Genomic DNA, 18,554 nt, shown 5'->3' with positions numbered 1-18,554 from the left:
CTCTAGCACCCCATCCATGGACTCCAAAAAGGGTGGGTACTCTGAACTGCTGTTCGGTGCATACGCACAAACAACAGTTAGGACCCGTCCCCCCACCCGAAGGTGAAGGGAGGCTACCCTCTCATCCACCGGGGTAAACCCCAATGTACAGGCTCCAAGTCGGGGGGCAATAAGTATACCCACACCCGCTCGGCACCTCTCACCGGGGGCAACTCCAGAGTGGTAGAGAGTCCAGCCCCTCTCAAGGAGATTGGTTCTAGAGTCCAAGCTGTGCGTCAAGGTGAGCCCGACTATATCTAGCCGGAACCTCTCGACCTCGCGCACTAGCTCAGGCTCCTTCCGCTTCAGAAAGGTGACATTCCACGTCCCAAGAGCCAGCTTCTGTAGCCGAGGATCGGACTGCCAAGGTCCCCGCCTTCGGCCACCACCCAACTCACACTGCACCCGACCTCCTTGGCCCCTCCCATAGGTGGTGAGCCCATGGGAAGGGGGACCCACGTTGCCTCTTCGGGCTGTGCCCGGCCGAGCCCCATGGGTGCAGGCCCAGCCACCAGGCGCTCGCCATCGAGCCCCACCTCCAGGCCTGGCTCCAGAGTGGGGCCCTGGTGACCCGCGTCCAGGCAAGGGAAAACGCCGTCCAAAATTGTTTTTCATCATAAGAGGTTTTGTTTAACCGCTCTTTGTCTCATCCCTCACCTAGGACCAGTTTGCCTTGGGTGGCCCTACCAGGGGCATAAAGCCCCGGACAACAGAGCTCCTAGGATCATTGGGACACGCAAACCCCTCCACCACAATAAGGTGGCGGTTAAAGGAGGGGGCTCGATTTTAGGAACCTGGAAAAGACGCAACTACATTTTAAGTCTGAAACTGCCTGTTTAAGCTTGACATCGGTTTGCTAAGTTTGGGGGGGGGGGGGGTTTGGGGGTCACAGCAAGCAGTGGGACCTTAAGGTTTGCATGCTTTGGCACAGTTGAACTTTTGAAAGGGCTGAAAGTGCTCTTGTGTGTGACTGTATAAGCAAAGAGAAAACAATTTACATACCTGCATGACTGAAATGCTATTTCCATACAGAAGCTTGAGTGGTTATCCAGAGGACTGTGACAACAAAGGGAAAGCATCCCTATGGTGACAGCAAGACGCTCACAACTCCAGTGACGCCCAAGTTACTTCTGGACAAAAGTTATTGGTAGACTTTTTGGAACTTATTTAATCCCAATCGGGAATTGAATATATACAAAGTAACAACGCTTCAAGGAGTTATTTTGGAAAAGATTAAAGGAGTGGCATAACCGTCACGAAGACCTGGGGCCTCATGCATAAAGCCGTGCGTAGAACTCGCACTATAACATGGCGTAAGCACAAAAGCAGGAATGTGCGTCCCATTTGGGGTAGTCCCAAAAGAGTTTGGAAACCCTACAAGGTGAATGAAGAACCATCTGGTGCAAGTAGTAGTTCTTCACAGACTAATGAAAGTAAATATGAACTTTGCCAAGTTCAGAGTTCACATAATGAAAAGCAAAATAAAACATATCATACAGAAAGGTTCCAATGTATGAATGTAACCCAATGGCTTATGCAAGCTTTATTAGAGCATTTGACCATGCTGTGAGAGATGCGGTGGAGAATCCCGGAGATAAATTAGATTCCTAGAGCAATTTACCAAAGGTTCACCACATGTTAAAAGCAGTATATACCTGTCACCAGAGGAAGGTCATAAAAAGGCCAGGAAACAGCTTGAGAGCTATTATGGAAACCAGCTACAGCTAGTTGATGCATAAAGCAATGAAGTGGCCTCTATTGTTGAGGCAGATGACCGGAGCTGTGGCCGTAAGATGGTCGGTGCCTGTCGTGGCGGCAATCCCCGAACCCGTTGGTGGACACTGGCGGTGAGAGATCCCGTCAAGCTGAAGGAGTCCTACAGGACCCTTTAGTCCTGTGGGACTCTGGAGGCAGCTGATAGGTACCGGCAGGCCAAGCGGAATGCGGCTTTGGTGGTTGCTGAGGCAAAAACTCGGGCGTGGGAGGAGTTTGGGGAGGCCATGGAGAACGACTTTCGGACGGCTTCAAGGAGATTCTGGTCCACCATCCGGCGTCTCAGAAGGGGGAAGCAGTGCAGTGTCAACACTGTATATGGTGCTGATGGTGTGCTGCTGACCTCGACTCGGGACGTTGTGGGGGGGAGTACTTCAAAGACCTCCTCAATCCCACTAACATGCCTTCCAATGTGGAAGCAGAGCCTGGGGACTCAGAGATGGGCTCCCCCATCTCTTGGACTGAGGTCACCGAGGTGGTCAAAAAACTCCTTGGTGGCAGGGCCCCAGGGGTGGATGAGATACGCCTGGAGTTCCTCAAGGCTCTGGATGTTGTAGGACTGTCTTGGTTGACACGCCTCTGCAACATCGCATGGACATCAGGGACAGTGCCTCTGGATTGGCAGACCGGGGTGGTGGTCCCCCTCTTTAAGAAAGGGGACCGGAGGGTGTGTTCCAACTACAGAGGGATCACACTCCTCAGCCTCCCTGGAAAAGTCTATTCGGGGGTCCTGGAGAGGAGGGTCCGTCGGATAGTCGAACCTCGGATTCAGGAGGAACAGTGTGGTTTTCGTCCTGGTCGCGGAACAGTGGACCAGCTCTACACCCTTTGTCACTGATTCTGTTCATAACTTTTATGGACAGAATTTCTAGGCGCAGCCAGGGCGTTGAGAGGGTCCGGTTTGGTGGACTCAGTATTGGGTCACTGCTTTTTGCAGATGATGTTGTCCTGTTTGCTTCAGCAGGCCGTGATCTTCAGCTCTCTCTGGATCGGTTCGCAGCCGAGTGTGAAGCGGCTGGGATGGGAATCAGCACCTCCAAATCCGAGACCATGGTCCTCAGCTGGAAAAGGGTGGAGTGCAATCTCTCAGAGTTGGTAGAGAGATCCTGCCCCCAAGTGGAGGAGTTCAAGTATCTCGGGGTCTTGTTCACAAGTGAGGGAAGAATGGAACGTGAGATCAACAGGCGGATTGGTGCGGCGTCCGCAGTGATGCGGGCTCTGCATCGGTCTGTCATGGTGAAAAAGGAGCTGAGCCACAAGACGAAGCTCTCAATTTACCAGTCGATCTATGGTCCTACCCTCACCTATGGTCATGAGCTATGGGTAGTGACTGAAAGAATAAGATCGCGAATACAAGCGGCTGAAATGAGTTTCCTCCGCAAGGTGTCTGGGATTTCCCTTAAAGATATCGTGAGAAGCTCAGTCATCCGGGAGGGGCTCAGAGTAGAGCCGCTGCTCCTCCGCATCGAGAGGAGTCAGATGAGGTGGCTCGGGCATCTGATCAGGATGCCTCCTGGACGCCTCCCTGGTGAGACGTTCCGGGCACGTCTAACTGGGAGGAGGCCCCGGGGAAGACCCAGGACACGCTGGAGGGACTATGTCTCTCGGCTGGCCTGGGAACGCCTTGGGATTCACCTGGAAGAGCTAGAAGAAGTGGCCGGGGAGAGGTAAGTCTGGGCATCTCTGCTCAAGCTGCTGCCCCCGCGACCCGACCTCGGATAAGCGGAAGAGGATGGATGGATGATGACCCTGTGTTAGGATATAGCAGGTTTGAAAATGACTGACTGACTGATGGAGCAGGTCTGAGAGACTACGCAGTTTTTCTTTCTAGCTGTGATGTCCATGGACATACGCATTTGCCAACAGTACAAACTTTCGTGTTACACTCTCAAAGCTTCCCTACCAGCTGCACTACCAGGACAGTAGGTCCATAAATATTTGGACAGAGACAACTTGTTTCTAATTTTGGTTCTGTACATTACCACAATGAATTTTAAATGAAACAACTCAGATACAGTTGAAGTGCAGACTTTCAGCTTTAATTCAGTGGGGTGAACAAAACGATTGCATAAAAATGTCAGGCAACTAAAGCATTTTTTTAACACAATCCCTTCATTTCAGGGGTTCAAAAGTAATTGGACAATTGACTCAAAGGCTATTTCACGGGCAGGTGTGGGCAAGTCCGTCGTTATGTCATTATCAATTAAGCAGATAAAAGGCCTGGAGTTGATTTAAGGTGTAGTGCTTGCATGTGGAAGATTTTGCTGTGAACAGACAACATGCGGTCAAAGGAGCTCTCCATGCAGGTGAAAGAAGCCATCCTTAAGCTGCGAAAACAGAAAAAACCCATCTGAGAAATTGCTACAATATTACGAGTGGCAAAATCTACAGTTTGGTACATCCTGAGAAAGAAAGCAAGCACTGGTGAACTCAGCAACACAAAAAGACCTGGACGTCCACAGAAGACAACAGTGGTGGATGATCACAGAATCATTTCCATGGTGAAGAGAAACCCCTTCACAACAGCCAACCAAGTGAATAACACTCTCCAGGGGGTAGGCGTATCGATATCCAAGTCTACCATAAAGAGAAGACTGCATGAAAGTAAATACAGAAGGTGCACTGCAAGGTGCAAGCCACTCATAAACCTCAAGAATAGGCTAGATTGGATTTTGCTAAAGAACATCTAAAAAAAGCCAGCACAGTTCTGGAAAAACATTCTTTGGACAGATGAAACCAAGATCAACCTCTACCAGAATGATGGCAAGAAAAAAGTATGGAGAAGGCGTGGAACAGCTCATTATCCAAAGCATACCACATCATCTGTAAAACACGGTGGAGGCAGTGTGATGGCTTGGGTGTGAATGGCTGCCAGTGGCACTGGGACACTAGTGCTTATTGATGATGTGACACATGACAGAAACAGCCGAATGAATTCTGAGGTGTTCAGAGACATACTGTCTGCTCAAATCCAGCTAAATGCAGTCAAATTGATTGGGCGGCATTTCATGATACAGATGGACAATGACCCAAAACATACAGCCAAAGCAACCCAGGAGTTTATTAAAGCAAAGAAGTGGAAAATTATTGAATGGCCAAGTCAGTCACCTGATCTTAACCCAATTGAGTCATGCATTTTACTTGTTGACTAAACTTCGGACAGAAAGGCCCACAAACAAACAGCAACTGAAAGCCGCTGCAGTAAAGGCCTGGCAGAGCATTAAAAAGGAGGAAACCCAGCATCTGGTGATGTCCATGAGTTCAAGACTTCAGGCTGTCATTGCCAGCAAAGGGTTTTCAACCAAGTATTAGAAATGAACATTTTATTTCCAGTTATTTAAATTTGTCCAATTACTTTTGAGCCCCTGAAATGAAGGGATTGTGTTAAAAATGCTTTAGTTGCCTCACATTTTTATGCATTCGTTTTGTTCACCCCACTGAATTAAAGCTGAAAGTCTGCACTTCAACTGTATCTGAGTTGTTTCATTTAAAATTCATTGTGGTAATGTACAGAACCAAAATTAGAAACAAGTTGTCTCTGTCCAAATATTTATGGACCTAACTGTAGCTTACGATATGGAGGAAAATGAAGACTGAAGCACACGACTTGCTCACTTAGTTGACTTTCTACATCGACATGCTACAAGATCTGCATTCTCTTCCCGGTAGTGCCTATCAAAACCATACAACCAAGAAAGAAAAGGAAAAAACACAGATGAGGAGAAGTCTCTCCTGAAAAGTGGTCTGAGAAGAACCTCTTTTGCTACAAACATCACAGTTGCTGCTGAAAAGCAACACCACCTCGGTCAAAAAGGCAGTGATGGCTGTTTATGCATTCAGTAAGTCCTGTCGACTTTGCAATGGAAGTCACACTCTTCTTGAATACAATAAAATCAAGAAACTATAAAAATGAAAATAGGATTGACTTTTTGAAATCTAAAACCTTAAGTATATCTTTAGAAAAAAATTAAATGTCAAATATGGTCTCTGTTACATTCAGACACCTTGCATATAAGTATAGAAATGGGTATAGAGAAATAAGGCCTCACCTACTAAAAAGAGGACAAGACATTAAGTTGGAAAAGAAGACTATTTCCGGTTCATATGTCAGTCAAGGTTAAGTTGTAGAGACTGGTAATACAGCAACATTCTGCACACAAAATCTTCAAGAGCAGTTAAATCTTCTTGGAAGAAGAGTTCAGGTTTATAGCAGCAGCACGGTGGAAATGGATCAGGTCAATAAACAGAAACTAGTAAAATGTTCTGTCATATCAGAATTACAGGTTTGAGGAGTTGAGGATAATATATTTATCAGTTGGCCAGATGTTTACACATTGAACTTTATCCTAGTGAAAAAGAAGAACATCCAAATGCAAGAGGATTTTGATGGTCTCACCTCAAAGATGTGCATCTACCAAAGAAAAAACAGAAGTGGGTTTATTAATAGGTACAAATATCCCAAAAGCCATGGAACCAAAACACTGAGCCTCCCTGCAGCATCCCCTGGTATCCAGCAGGGCTGTGAATTAAAACTCCCAAGGTCCATGATGCCCTGCTGGAATTCGGGGGGAACCTCCATGTTGCTGGGAGGGCTCCAGCTGGCGGCGTGGGGGTATTGGCTGGGATAAACTGTCAGCACTATACCACAGTTCTTCCCCCTCACCAAAGCCCAGTGGGGCGAAACGTCCAGTCCCGCGAGGGTCGTCTTTCTCCAGGAGGAGCCTCTGGCTGTGGCCGGTCCTTGGCTTTGTCCTAGAAAATAATCCCGGGAGAACATCATATATATTAATCATTTTATCCCCAGTTCTCCGTGGACAATTCCGCCATACGTGGCCCGGCTGGCGACATTCATAACACCGCCGCCTTCCTCCTGCTTGTCTGTCCCTGCGAGACTGAAAGCATCTTGGAAACTCTGGCTCCGCCCCTTTATCCGCTGAGGAGGGTTCCACAGCCACACCTGAGCTCTCAGCTTCCTTCTCTACTTTATCAGGAGACCCCCATTTCTCTCTTGGGATCTCCTTTTTATTCTGGGGCTTGTTCACAGTCTGAGTGCCAGAGAGAGACCCTTTACTGTCTGAACCCATTTTGATTTTTTAATGACCGGTGTCGATGTCTTCAGGGTTGCATCGCTCCAGCAGGCAGCACTAATCAGCTGCTCCGGCTCGATCGATCCTTCCACCAAGCACTCGGTCAACGTTTCCATCTCCCTTGTAGGGCTCGCAGCTACTTGGCGGGCCCATATCGTTCTGTGTCCCTCTATTGTGTACGGTACCGGTAATTCTTACCTGTACCACCGAATCAATCATTATGGGAGGCTCTCGACCAAATCACCGCAGGTACTCGTTCAGCCTTTTAAGAGGCACTTCGGCCGCTGCTCCCAGCTCTCCGACGATCTTCTGTATTGTCGTCACAATCTGTAAGAAACTACGTACGGGCTCTATTAATTTCTCTAGCTCCCGCATGTTTACATTATTTAAATCGGCTGGAGGTGGGCTCGAGCCATTATCAGCCCTACCTCCCGGCCGGGAGCCAATGAGCACGTCCGCTTCAGGCACGTGCTCATTTGGATTGTGCAAACGCTTCTGGGAGTTGTAGTCTTTCTCGGAGGCCCGCGGTGCCACCTTTGGCTGACTGTGATCCGCTTGTTTCAATTTATCGGCGGACCAATCAGTCATTTCCTGGACCTCCTTACCTTTTCGTGGGGTGAGCAGTACTTCGCTCACCTCCCCCTTCCTCTTCGGAAAGACCAAGTCCGTCTTCTTTTGGGTGAAGTCATCTGCAGTGTTACACGGACCGTCTCCTTCCCAAAATCCCCCAGGATAGGTCACGTGTTCTTTGCCGGCACCCGACATGCGGAAGTCCTTCTAGTTCGTTTGCTCGAGCGCACCATCGCCATCGGGATTGTCTTCTGCCTCCCGCAGAGCCTCTGGATGGACTTCTCTGAGGTATGTGCACGGGACAAAATGTGTTATGTTAAAGATGTTATCGATTACATCCCCGGCACATACCTCGTGGTAGTTGTCTTCCTCCGGAGGCCTTTCCTGACCCGTGTAGTCGCTCTGTAGCTCCTTTTGGGCGTCGGCCATGACGAGCATGGGACCTCCGCTTGGGCTGCCGCTCTGCTTGTTCTTCTTTTTCCCCATGACGGACTTGGTAAACGTGGGTTTCGGCGATTTTTTCTGCGTGGCTCAACACTTTCTTTTGGGTTTTCTGTCCACAGAAATTTTTTCCCAGGTCCTCTGCCACGCTGTCAGAGAATCCTGCCAGCTACGCCACTGTGACAGATTGAGGGTTCTAGGGGACGACCGCGCCCCCTGACTACTCACCAGACACCAGGTAAAAAAGTCCAAAATATTAAATTTATTATTATAAGTGCACAAAGCACCCTCCACTCCACAATACTCAATAATCAATCAATAATCAATCACAATACACTATCCTCCACTCCCAGAAGCTCAGTCACCCTTCCTCCCAACTCAGCTCAATCTGCTGGGGTTTCCCACAGTCCTTTTATATCTCTTGACCCGGAAATGCTTGTCCTTCACTTCCAGGTCAGATGAAATCTTCATTCTCTTCAACCCAGAAGTACGTCATTTCCTCTGTCCCCATGACTGGGAAGTACTTCTTGGTTATACTGAAAACATAAGCCCCTGAGCCTCCCTGCAGCATCCCCTGGCAGCCTCCATGGTATCCAGCAGGGCTGTGAATTAAAACTCCAAGGTCCATGATGCCCTGCTGGAATTAGGGGCACCTCCATGTTGCAGGGAGGGCTCCATCTGGCGGCGTGGGGGTATTGGCTGGGATAAACTGTCGGCGCTATACCACAATATAGATATATGAATTGTATAGATGATTTAAATAGGAATATAAGTAACAGCGTGGTTAAGTTTGCAGATGGTACCACGATAGGTGGATTGGCAAATAATTTGGAATCCGTTAAATCATTACAGAAGGACTTGGACAGCATACAGGCTTGGGCAGATTTGCGGCAGATGAAATTTAAGGTCAGTATGAAGAAAGATTAAAAGGGCTGAGCCTTTTCAGTTTAAACAAAAGAAGATTAAGAGGTGATATGATGGAAGTGTTTAAAATTATACAGGGAATTAGTACAGTGGATTGAGAATGTTATTGTAAAATGACTTCATCAAGAACACGGGGACACAGAAACTTGTTAAGGATAAATTTTATACAAACATTAGGGACAGCAAGACTTTCAAAACTAAACTTGATGTTTTTTTTATTAGAATTAAGTGGATAGGACTGGTGAACTTTGTTGGGCTGAAGGGCCGGTTCTCGTCTAGATTGTTCTAATGTTGGAGTCGATTATTTATGACCTTTTCAAGTTAAAAAGAAGACAAAGCTTAGTTAAGAAGTATGGAACAATTTTCACTTGCTTAACAAGAGTTGTACACAGAGACTGCATACAGCTTGGGCAATTATTCTTGTATCAATAACATACATTATTTTTAAGAAGAAGAGGATAAGTCAAAATTATGCGCTCAGATAATGGAACAAACTTTACTGGATTAGAAAGACCTACAAGAAACAGCTGAAAATTTCTTTTGTTATGTGTTTGACTCATGATGAATTCTACCATATCAACTCAATAGCAGATCGAATCTGGGAACCTGGAAAAGATGCAGCTACACTATGAATGAGGGAGTAGGCGAGTCTTCAATTTGAATGCTCATCCACATTTCAGGATGTTCCTTTTTTGTTTTCATAAGTGTTTTTTCAGAATGTGGTTTGTTTTAACCATATTTTAGTAGAACTACACATGCTTGGGAAATTGTGAGCAAATAACTGGATGACTTGGCATTTGGATTACTTGACACAAGTAACACGAGAATTTTTTATAAACATGATTGTTATCATTTGCCGTTGTCCTTCAAAGTCGCCATAGATGCCTATTCAAGCTGAAACTCTGACCTTCTGTTCTCCTTGAAAGCATTAGATAAAACATTTTCTCACCTATGACTACAAACCACAATGGTTAATTGACATAGAAAAAAATATTTCTGGGTGGAGATTTTTTTTAATATTCAGTACATAAGAGAGTTAACTGATTTTAATAGTTTAAATCTGGAGAATAAAAAATAAAAACCCTGAATAAGGTACCATAACCAACAGGACACAATAGACTGTGCTACTTACCAATGTTTGCTCTTCTTTTCATCTCCTTTCTGCGATTTGCAAACCAATTATACACTTTAAGAGCTGTAACTCTTTCAAATTCTGACAATTTGGAGCCTGTGTAGAGAGGAGACTATTGCCAGGTCAGGATGAATAGCTGACAGGAGTAAATATTGGTTTTCTGTCATAAATGATTTTTGCAATAGTTTAACCAACAGAACGTGTTTAAAAAACTAGAAGTTACTGGACTAAAGATACAAAAAACTGCCAAACACAAAAATGACACTACTGTAAAGGCTACAAGTTTGTTTTAATTTAAGAAAGTTGCTACAATACACCCACATTATGAGCAGGAAGTCTAAGGCATAGCTATAACCTTTCTGACACCAAACATAAAATTGGTTCTGACTTCAGCCAGCTTGCCATGTTAAACACATAAAGCTTCTTAAACTGGTATAATCCTTGCAGCTGCTATAAAGTAGTAAACATACTTAAAAGAACAGCAAACAAGCATCAGTCAGTGGAGAATATTACAAAACCATTTTTTTTTATTTAAAGAAGATAACATTGCACACAATCAACTTCTTAGTCAAACTATGAAAAACAGAGTTAAAACCTGAAAACAGGATCAAAAAAAAAAAAAAACAACCAACAAAATAAAATTCAGCACCCATACACCAGAGGAGTCAACAGCATGAGCAAAAATACTTAGAAGAAAAAAAAAAAAGGGAGAAGGTCCTTTCCCCCCTCCCATATAAATGCTTATTATAAAATTTTATTAATTAAATCTTTTTAAACAGTTTTGAACATATCCTCTCAGCGACAATTTGATTTTGTCCAATTTCAAAAATGAAGAATATTAGTTACCCACTAACTTACAAAAGGTGGGTTGGGATTCTTCCACTTATGCAACATAAGTCTATGTGCTAGTAGTATGGTATAGGGTTGTAGCAGTGCTACATTTAATGGACTCCATTTCCCAGCTGCCCCAAGGGTATTGCCCTAATTGGACACCCGCAACGGGCACAGGGACTGCTCGGGCCAGTGAGTACTTTAAAACAGAGCCAGCTAAACAGAGAAGGGAGGCTGGTTATTCATTTGTCATCACTGTTGCGGTTTGCCTGTGTGGATATTATGCGATTGTCCTGCATTACTGTTGTATTGGATTCAAGTTTTGTCTGGTGCCTATCTGCATCGTCTTCGTTGGAGGGAGTGCTCACACGCATCTGAACACAAAACGCTTCAGAAACGGTAGGACAAACTTTAAATTCACCTCAACAGTTCACAGGATCTGCCCCCAAAAGCTTCATTTGCATCTGTTACATGGGACTGATTCATTGACATTGTCGTAGGTGTTTATTGTTGTGTGCTGTATGTTGTATTTCTTGTCACTGTGGGGGAAGGGGAGGGTTACCAGATTATTTGTAGTTAATATATTAAATGGAAAGTAAATATAATTATTCACTTATTTGACTTATTGGATTTCATGTCTCCGTCTGTGAGTGTGGGTTGGGCCAAGGCTGGGTGCATTTCTGGAATCCCCACATACAAAATAAATAAAATCACTGTCCCTTCAACGGTATGAATCTGAGCGGTACCAGACCACTACAGGGTATTACAATCAATTTGTCTTTCTCCACTTTTAAGCTCATCTGGGACTACACCAAACACAGCTATTAATAGGCTACAAGTGACTATGACCCCAAGGCAGGCAAAGATTTTAGTCAAAGTTATGTTAATTTGGTGAACACCCAAAACACACATCCCAGTGAGGCTGCAGCTAAATTGCAATGCTCACTGGTTGGATCTTGCCTTAGATGTGTTTGACAATTTTAAACAAGATAAACTAAGATTTTAAGTTGAAAATTTTGCACATATGGAGCAAGAGTGTATTCTATGCATGGCTGCCTTCCACTATTGTTCCGAGATATTAATTGAAAGATCCTTTTCCCACCATACCCTAGGATCTTTGATAAGATGAGACTGAGATCTTTTTAAGACTGATCAGTACTTCTGTTTACAACAGAAATGGGTAGGAAGTATGGAAAATTGGGTAGGTTTCTTTCAGCAAATTTTTGATTTGAAAATAGCAGAAAATTTGTGTTGATGAAAAGTTAAAGTGTAATGCTTCATAAGATGCAAAAACATTATCAATCTACAGTTCTTCAAGTGTTTTAATCCTAGGTGTTTTCCCAAAGATTAAATACTGTGTCTGCGGTGGGCTGGCGCACTGCCCAGGGTTTGTTTTCTGCCTTGCACCCTGTGTTGGCTGAGATTGGCTCCAGCAGACCCCCGTGACCCTGTAGTTAGGATATAGCAGGTTGGATAATGGATGGATGGATAAATACTGTGTAGGTCTGAGGGTTGAAAACGATGATTATTGTGTGGAGGAGTAACAATCTTCTCTGCCTTGAAGTACATCTTGCATTTGTTCTGTATTCCGAGTGCAATCACTCGGAATATACAATTTACAATTTGATTATTGTTCATTATATATTCAATATACAATTTGATTATTGGTATATTGATGATTAGTATTTATTGATGGACAGAGCAGGAAATATAAAGTACAGCTTGTGTATATTCATCAATTTGTATGAATTTCTACGTCTTTATATCTTGTATATTTGCTGCCCTTTAATAAAACTGAAAGTTAGTTAGCCACCTTCTGCTTTAGATCTTTGTAGAGTCGCCTTTGAATGCATGAACGTCTCGAATTCTAGATAAATGAACTTATAACTGAGTCTACTTTCTTAAAGAATGATTTGTTAATGTACATAGGGATGCTCTAAATCAGTTGGCTGATGATCGAAATTGGCCATTTTTCACAAAAAAAAAAAAACAAAAAACTTGATTGGTGAAAAAGGCCAATCACAAAAAAACGATACTTTTATCCCCTGCTTTTATAAGCTTTACAGTAATTTAATTGCAGTACTCCTTTAAGCAAGGTATTACAGTAATTGAACCAGCACTCTTTTTTCCTTTTACTTTTACAGCAAACTTCCAGCAGTGTAAACAAAGAGCAGCGAGTGGAAACTGATTTTTATCTGTGAACAAGAGGCAATTGATATATTAGCCTTTACATTACAGAAAGCAGAGTAATAAAACTGAAAAAAAATATTTAGAGAAACGACAAGAAAAGCTACTTTAAGGATTTCTGCCCTTATTTTTGTCCTTTAAATTAAAACTGACACTGCTTCAACAGTTTGGAGCGTGCTTGCTTAAAATGCACCAGCTTACACTTTTGATTGGAAAAAGAAGAGGCAAAGATGAATTTGAAATTGTTGCTTAGTAAGCAACAGGCTTTTTTTTTAAAAAAAAAGATCTATACTGTTTATTATTTGTTATTATTTGTTGCTGTGTGTCATATGGCATAAGATATGGTAACAAGTTCTGCATAATTAAAATGGTATTCCATAATTCATAATTGCACCTCAAGAATTATAAATGTCTAGTTGATACACTGAATAACAAAAAAACCTGTATATAGTAAAATGTATAACTTAACAGCAAAAAGCTGTAGCAATTAATGATTTGAAATGATTAAAACATATCATGTATATTTACATTTAATTAGCATTTAATTGCCAATATCAATTGATTATGTGAAAATAAATATTGTCTAGAGAAATGGTGAAAACTACCGTTTCTAATTATGCATTGTTTCAGATAGGTATACTACAGAAAAAAAATTAAACAATATAACAGCTTGTAATTATGAGAAGCATGTTATTTTCTTTTATGCCATATGTTTTAGGGTAAATATTTTTGTACATATTTTATTAAAGTAAGTATTTTAAGGGAAATGTATTTATTTTAGTATTTTGTGGTCACTGAACAATAAGCCTACAGAATTACATTTTGTTAATAAAAAAAATGAACAGTTAACTCCCAAGGCCTATAGTTTAATTATAAAAAACTATAATAGGACATAAAACTACTGCCTGTCTAGTTATGCAGGATATTACTGTAAAAACTTTTTTAAAGGGATAAGAAAAAAAATCTGAATCGGTACTGGAATCAACTTATCAAGTAACATATAATAGGTTTTTTAAGTTTGATACCAATCACCAGATTGGAGCATACCTATCTGAAATAGAAAAAGAAGCTTGGGATAGATGTTCATTTTGACAGTACTGATTCTCCCTGCTAATATGTGATGAAGGGTAAACCATCTGTTCACATCTTTTTTGATTTTTTTCCCATGCTGACAGAAAATTTGTTGAAAAAGATCTTTATATTTACTTTGATGTTTACCTGTAAATATTTAAACTCTGATTAAAAAAAAAAAACAAAACAGATAGACATCCAGTCTAGTATGGTGTGCTACAGAGTTAACTGTAAAAAGCACACTTTTGCACAAATTAATTTCTGCTAGTGAATTAAGAATTACTGGTAAAGATGTTTGTGGGTCTGACATATATAGTACCATATCATCTGCATATAGGGATTTTTTTTTTTTCAAGTCTTTCTCTGATAATCCCCTTTATTTCTAATGCATTCCAAAACTGAATGGCCAATGACGACTGCAAAAAGCAATGGTAATACAGGGCACCCTTGTTGAGTACCATGTTCTAGTTAAGTACTGTAGTTTGAGAACATGTAATACAGCCAGCAGCCTTTGGACTTGTACAAAGAAATTTTATCCATTAACATATTTGGGCCAAACCCAAATTTGTGCAATGTGGTGAACAGGTAGTCCCATCCAAACATTCTCCACATGCTTCCAACCACCTCTCCAAACACACCACTACCTGTCCACCTGACCTCATCCCCTCACATCTCCTTCAGGCCATCTCCCCCCAACTCATTCCTGCAATTACACATATCATTAACACGTCACTCAGCACAGGCACATTTCCTACCATCTTTAAACACGCTCCGATAACCCCATTTCTCAAAAAAACAACGCTCAATCCATCCCAAGTCAACAATTTAAAGCCTCTCTCTCTCTCTCTACTTTCCTTTCTTTCCAAAATACCTAAATGCCCCGTTTTTAACCTAGGTCTCTTCCTTCCTTGTACAGTATGGATTGCTCAATACCAACCAGTCTGACTTGAGACGGTTCTACTAACAGTGGTTGACCAGCTACGACTTACTAGAGCTACCAACATGTTATCGGTCGTGATCTGCTGGATCCCTTTTCTGCCTTTGACACAGTCAACCAAAACATTCTTCTTGCAGCCCTTCTCTGACACAGGCATCACTGGAAATGCTCTCAGATGGTTTGAGTCCTACATCTCAGGCAGATACTATAGCATGTCCTGGCAAGAAGAGTTGTCAGAAGCACACCAGACATGCACAGGTGTGCCCCAAGGACTGGTGCTGGGTCCTCTACTTTTCTCTCTGTACACCACCTTTCTGGGCTCCATCATCCAATCCCATGGGTTCTCTCAGGAAAACAATATGGTATCAGCTAAAGTCTCTGCATGTGTTACTGGTACCTTAACCTCGATGAAGGACCATCATCTACAGCTCAACCTGGAAAAACTGAGCTTACTGTAATCCCGGCCAGCCAGTCTGTTCAACTCTGCATCTTTGTACAGCTTGGCTCACTGTCACTAACACCTGCCAAGTCTGCACACAAACTTAGGTGCTCATCAATCACCACCCCATCTTTTTCGGACCACATTTCTACCGTTTCTCATTCACGCAGGTTCACGCTGTACAACATACACAAGATGAGACCTTATCTGACATTATGCAGCCTAACTTCTGATCCTGGCTCTGGTCTTATTGCATCTGGACTACTGCAACTTGCTTCTAGCAGGAGTACCTGCATGTGCTATTAAGCCACTGCAGGAGTTTCTGAATACAGCAGCCTGTCTTGTATTTAACCAGCCAAGACAGATACATGTCACTCATCTCTTTAGGTCACTACATTGGCTCCATGTAGAGGCACACATTACGTTCAAATCCCTGATGCTTGTCTACAGAGAAGTCAGTGGGTCAACATCTGTGTATACGGAGACACTGGTGAGGTGCTATGCTCCTTCTCGCCCACTCTACCAAGTCTACCAGTGAACTGTGGTGGTGATGCCACCTCTTGTGCGGTATCAAGACTCAATCCAGACTCTTTTCCTGTGTAGTTCCCAGTTGGTGGAACAGACTACCCACCTGCTGATTCCCTCAATGTATTTAAGAAGCAATTGAGGAACCATCTGTTCTGGGAATATCCATATAATTGATTGAAGGAAAAAAAGTATGCTGTTATATTTTATATTGTTATTTGTTGTTTAAGTTTAATTGCCTTATCGATCACTTGTGGTAATCAACTTTGTTACCTGCCCTATTACACTTGCTGAACTAACAGCTAATGTTAGTCAATTATGTTTACCTCTGTTTTAAGTCGCTTTGGATAAAAGCGTCTTCCAAGCAAATTAATGTAAATGTATCTCTGTCAAAGGCTTTTTCTGAATCCAAAGTTAAAAATGTCTCTGGTGTGTCAGATTTTATGGGCGAAATTATTACATTAAAATGGACACTGAAGGTTTGAAGCTAAGTGGCTGCCAGTAATAAATCCAGTTTGATAATATTAGCTCTTTTAGGACTGATTTTTTTTCCTTATTTTCCAGTGCTGAAAAGTTTTCCAAAAAATAGTTTTCTGAAAGGCACACAAAGCAATGGTTTCTCACACAAATCAAAATAAAACTTTTTTTTGCTGTGTGCAGTGCCCTGTTGCCCCATGTTAGTCTCTAGTTGACGTGGCAGTGCAGGGGAGGCAGTGGATCAGAAGAGGACCGATCAGCTTATGCCAGTACCTCTCTTTCATTTTAGATCTCAATCTCCAGATCACCTACACCAAAATCGGAGGCTGACAAGTCAGAGTCCAATTCAAAATAATACAAATTAAAATGTCGTCCACTAAGTATTTTGCTTTGTGCTTGCTTCACACTCTCACCAGATGTCAATGCCTTTCTAGACATTGTTTACGTTACTCATGCACATGCAGGGATTCCACATCAAGTCAACAAGTCTAGCATTCCTCCTACCAAAGAGGGTTTACCTATAAAGTAACGGTGAGTTCTGTCAATGTTTACAGCTGATTATTACTCTGGGGAAAATTTGAAGACATTTTTAAGAGGACAGATTATTTCATATCTTTCCCATAAAAATAAATTGAAGACCAAGAAGGCATCACACTTAATCAGCGAGATAGTACTCCCTAAATTATGTGGGTTATATTTTTATGGTCAATGATTTTATCTCCATCCTCATTGGTGACTTCAGTTATTGCGTTGCAAACTTCCTACAAGTATCTTAGCTGAGCTAAGATCTTATTAGCCTTCTCACCTGGTTCATAATAATGTCGCAATTTAAAATGAGTTCTGTGACTTTTGTTGTCAAGATGTTAAATTTTAGAACCTGTTTCTTCTTATAAAGTGTCTCATTTGAAGAGCTAGCATATTACTGATCTATTCTGGAAATCTCGCTGATTAAGTGTGATGCCTTCTTGGTCTTCAATTTATTTTTATGGGAAAGATATGAAATAATCTGTCCTCTTAAAAATGTCTTCAAATTTTCCCCAGAGTAATCCTGCACACACCTCCGAGGATGCATTTGCCTCTATAAATTAATCAATTTGCTGGGAAATTAATTCTTTAGAGTTCACACCTTGTAACAACAGGGGGTTAAGACACCAGCTATGAAATGACTGTGATCAGAGATAACAGTATCATACTTACAAGATTTGATAGTGGGTAATAAATTATTATCGATAAAGAAATAATCAATTTGAGTATTATGATGTACTGCTGAAAAGAAGGAATACTCTCCTTAATTTGGATTTAAGAATTTCCATGAGTCTGATAAGTTATAATTCATTACACACTGTGTGATTGTATTTGCAGTATTAGATGTTATCGCCACATTTAGTTGATGGTCTACTCATGTCTGGATTTAAAACCAATTAAAATCTTCAGCCATTATAATTTTACAAGTACTCATATTGGGAACTGAAGCAAATACATTTTGGATAAAATCTCTATCCACATTAGGTGCATAACTATTTGTCATAATTACTTTAGATTTTAATAAATTACCCATCACCATGACATAGTATCTAAAAGGAATTATGCTATGTCCAATGTTACAAGTGAGATTGTTTTATGTATTAAGATTCCCACACCTCTAGTTTTCTCTGTATAGCTGGAGTGAAAAATCTGGCTGATCCAATCTCTTTGCAATCGAAACTGGTCCTTAATTGTTAAGTGAGTCTCCTGTAAAATTTCTAATTTACAGTAGCACATTTGGGCCTGTTAGAAGGGAAAATTTTTTTTCCCCCCCACTTTAGATCATGACATGTCCTATGACATTCCAGATTACAAAATTCACTGTTTGGTCAGAAAGACACTGCTTCTGAACTTTAGAGAGCATCTTGTAATTTTATGTAAAAGTAGTATGTTTCATAAATTAGCTTTAACTTTGATTTCATATTGCCAGGTATTACGGCTAAGGAGCTTATTGTTACTGTATATTGACATTTACAATTCTGAGGGTATGTAGGACTGATAAGAACTAACCTGCTCCCCACCCCTCAGTTAAAAATTAAAACCTATTATATAACAGAATATAAACAATAAACTATTTTTAAACATCTGTAGAAATTT

At 41.9% G+C, this 18,554-nt stretch overlaps 1 protein-coding gene across 2 annotated transcripts in view; it reads right to left on the bottom strand.

The window, feature by feature from the left end:
• The window catches only part of LOC114665218 (homeobox-containing protein 1-like), a 62,819-nt gene that overhangs the window by 9,911 nt on the left and 34,354 nt on the right, over positions 1 to 18,554 (bottom strand). The window contains exon 7 of one of the 2 annotated variants that reach the window (XM_028819652.2): positions 9,967 to 10,062. The exons of the other annotated variant lie outside the window; for it this stretch is intronic. Coding sequence (XP_028675485.1) covers positions 9,967 to 10,062 — 96 coding nt within the window. The remainder of the gene's footprint in view (positions 1 to 9,966; positions 10,063 to 18,554) is intronic. 2 annotated transcript variants of the gene reach the window in all.

Source organism: Erpetoichthys calabaricus, chromosome 14 (genome assembly GCF_900747795.2).
Source record: "Erpetoichthys calabaricus chromosome 14, fErpCal1.3, whole genome shotgun sequence".
Lineage (NCBI taxonomy): Eukaryota > Metazoa > Chordata > Cladistia > Polypteriformes > Polypteridae > Erpetoichthys > Erpetoichthys calabaricus.
Note: the sequence above shows the minus strand (reverse complement) of the source record. Positions and strands in the feature narration are given on the sequence as shown.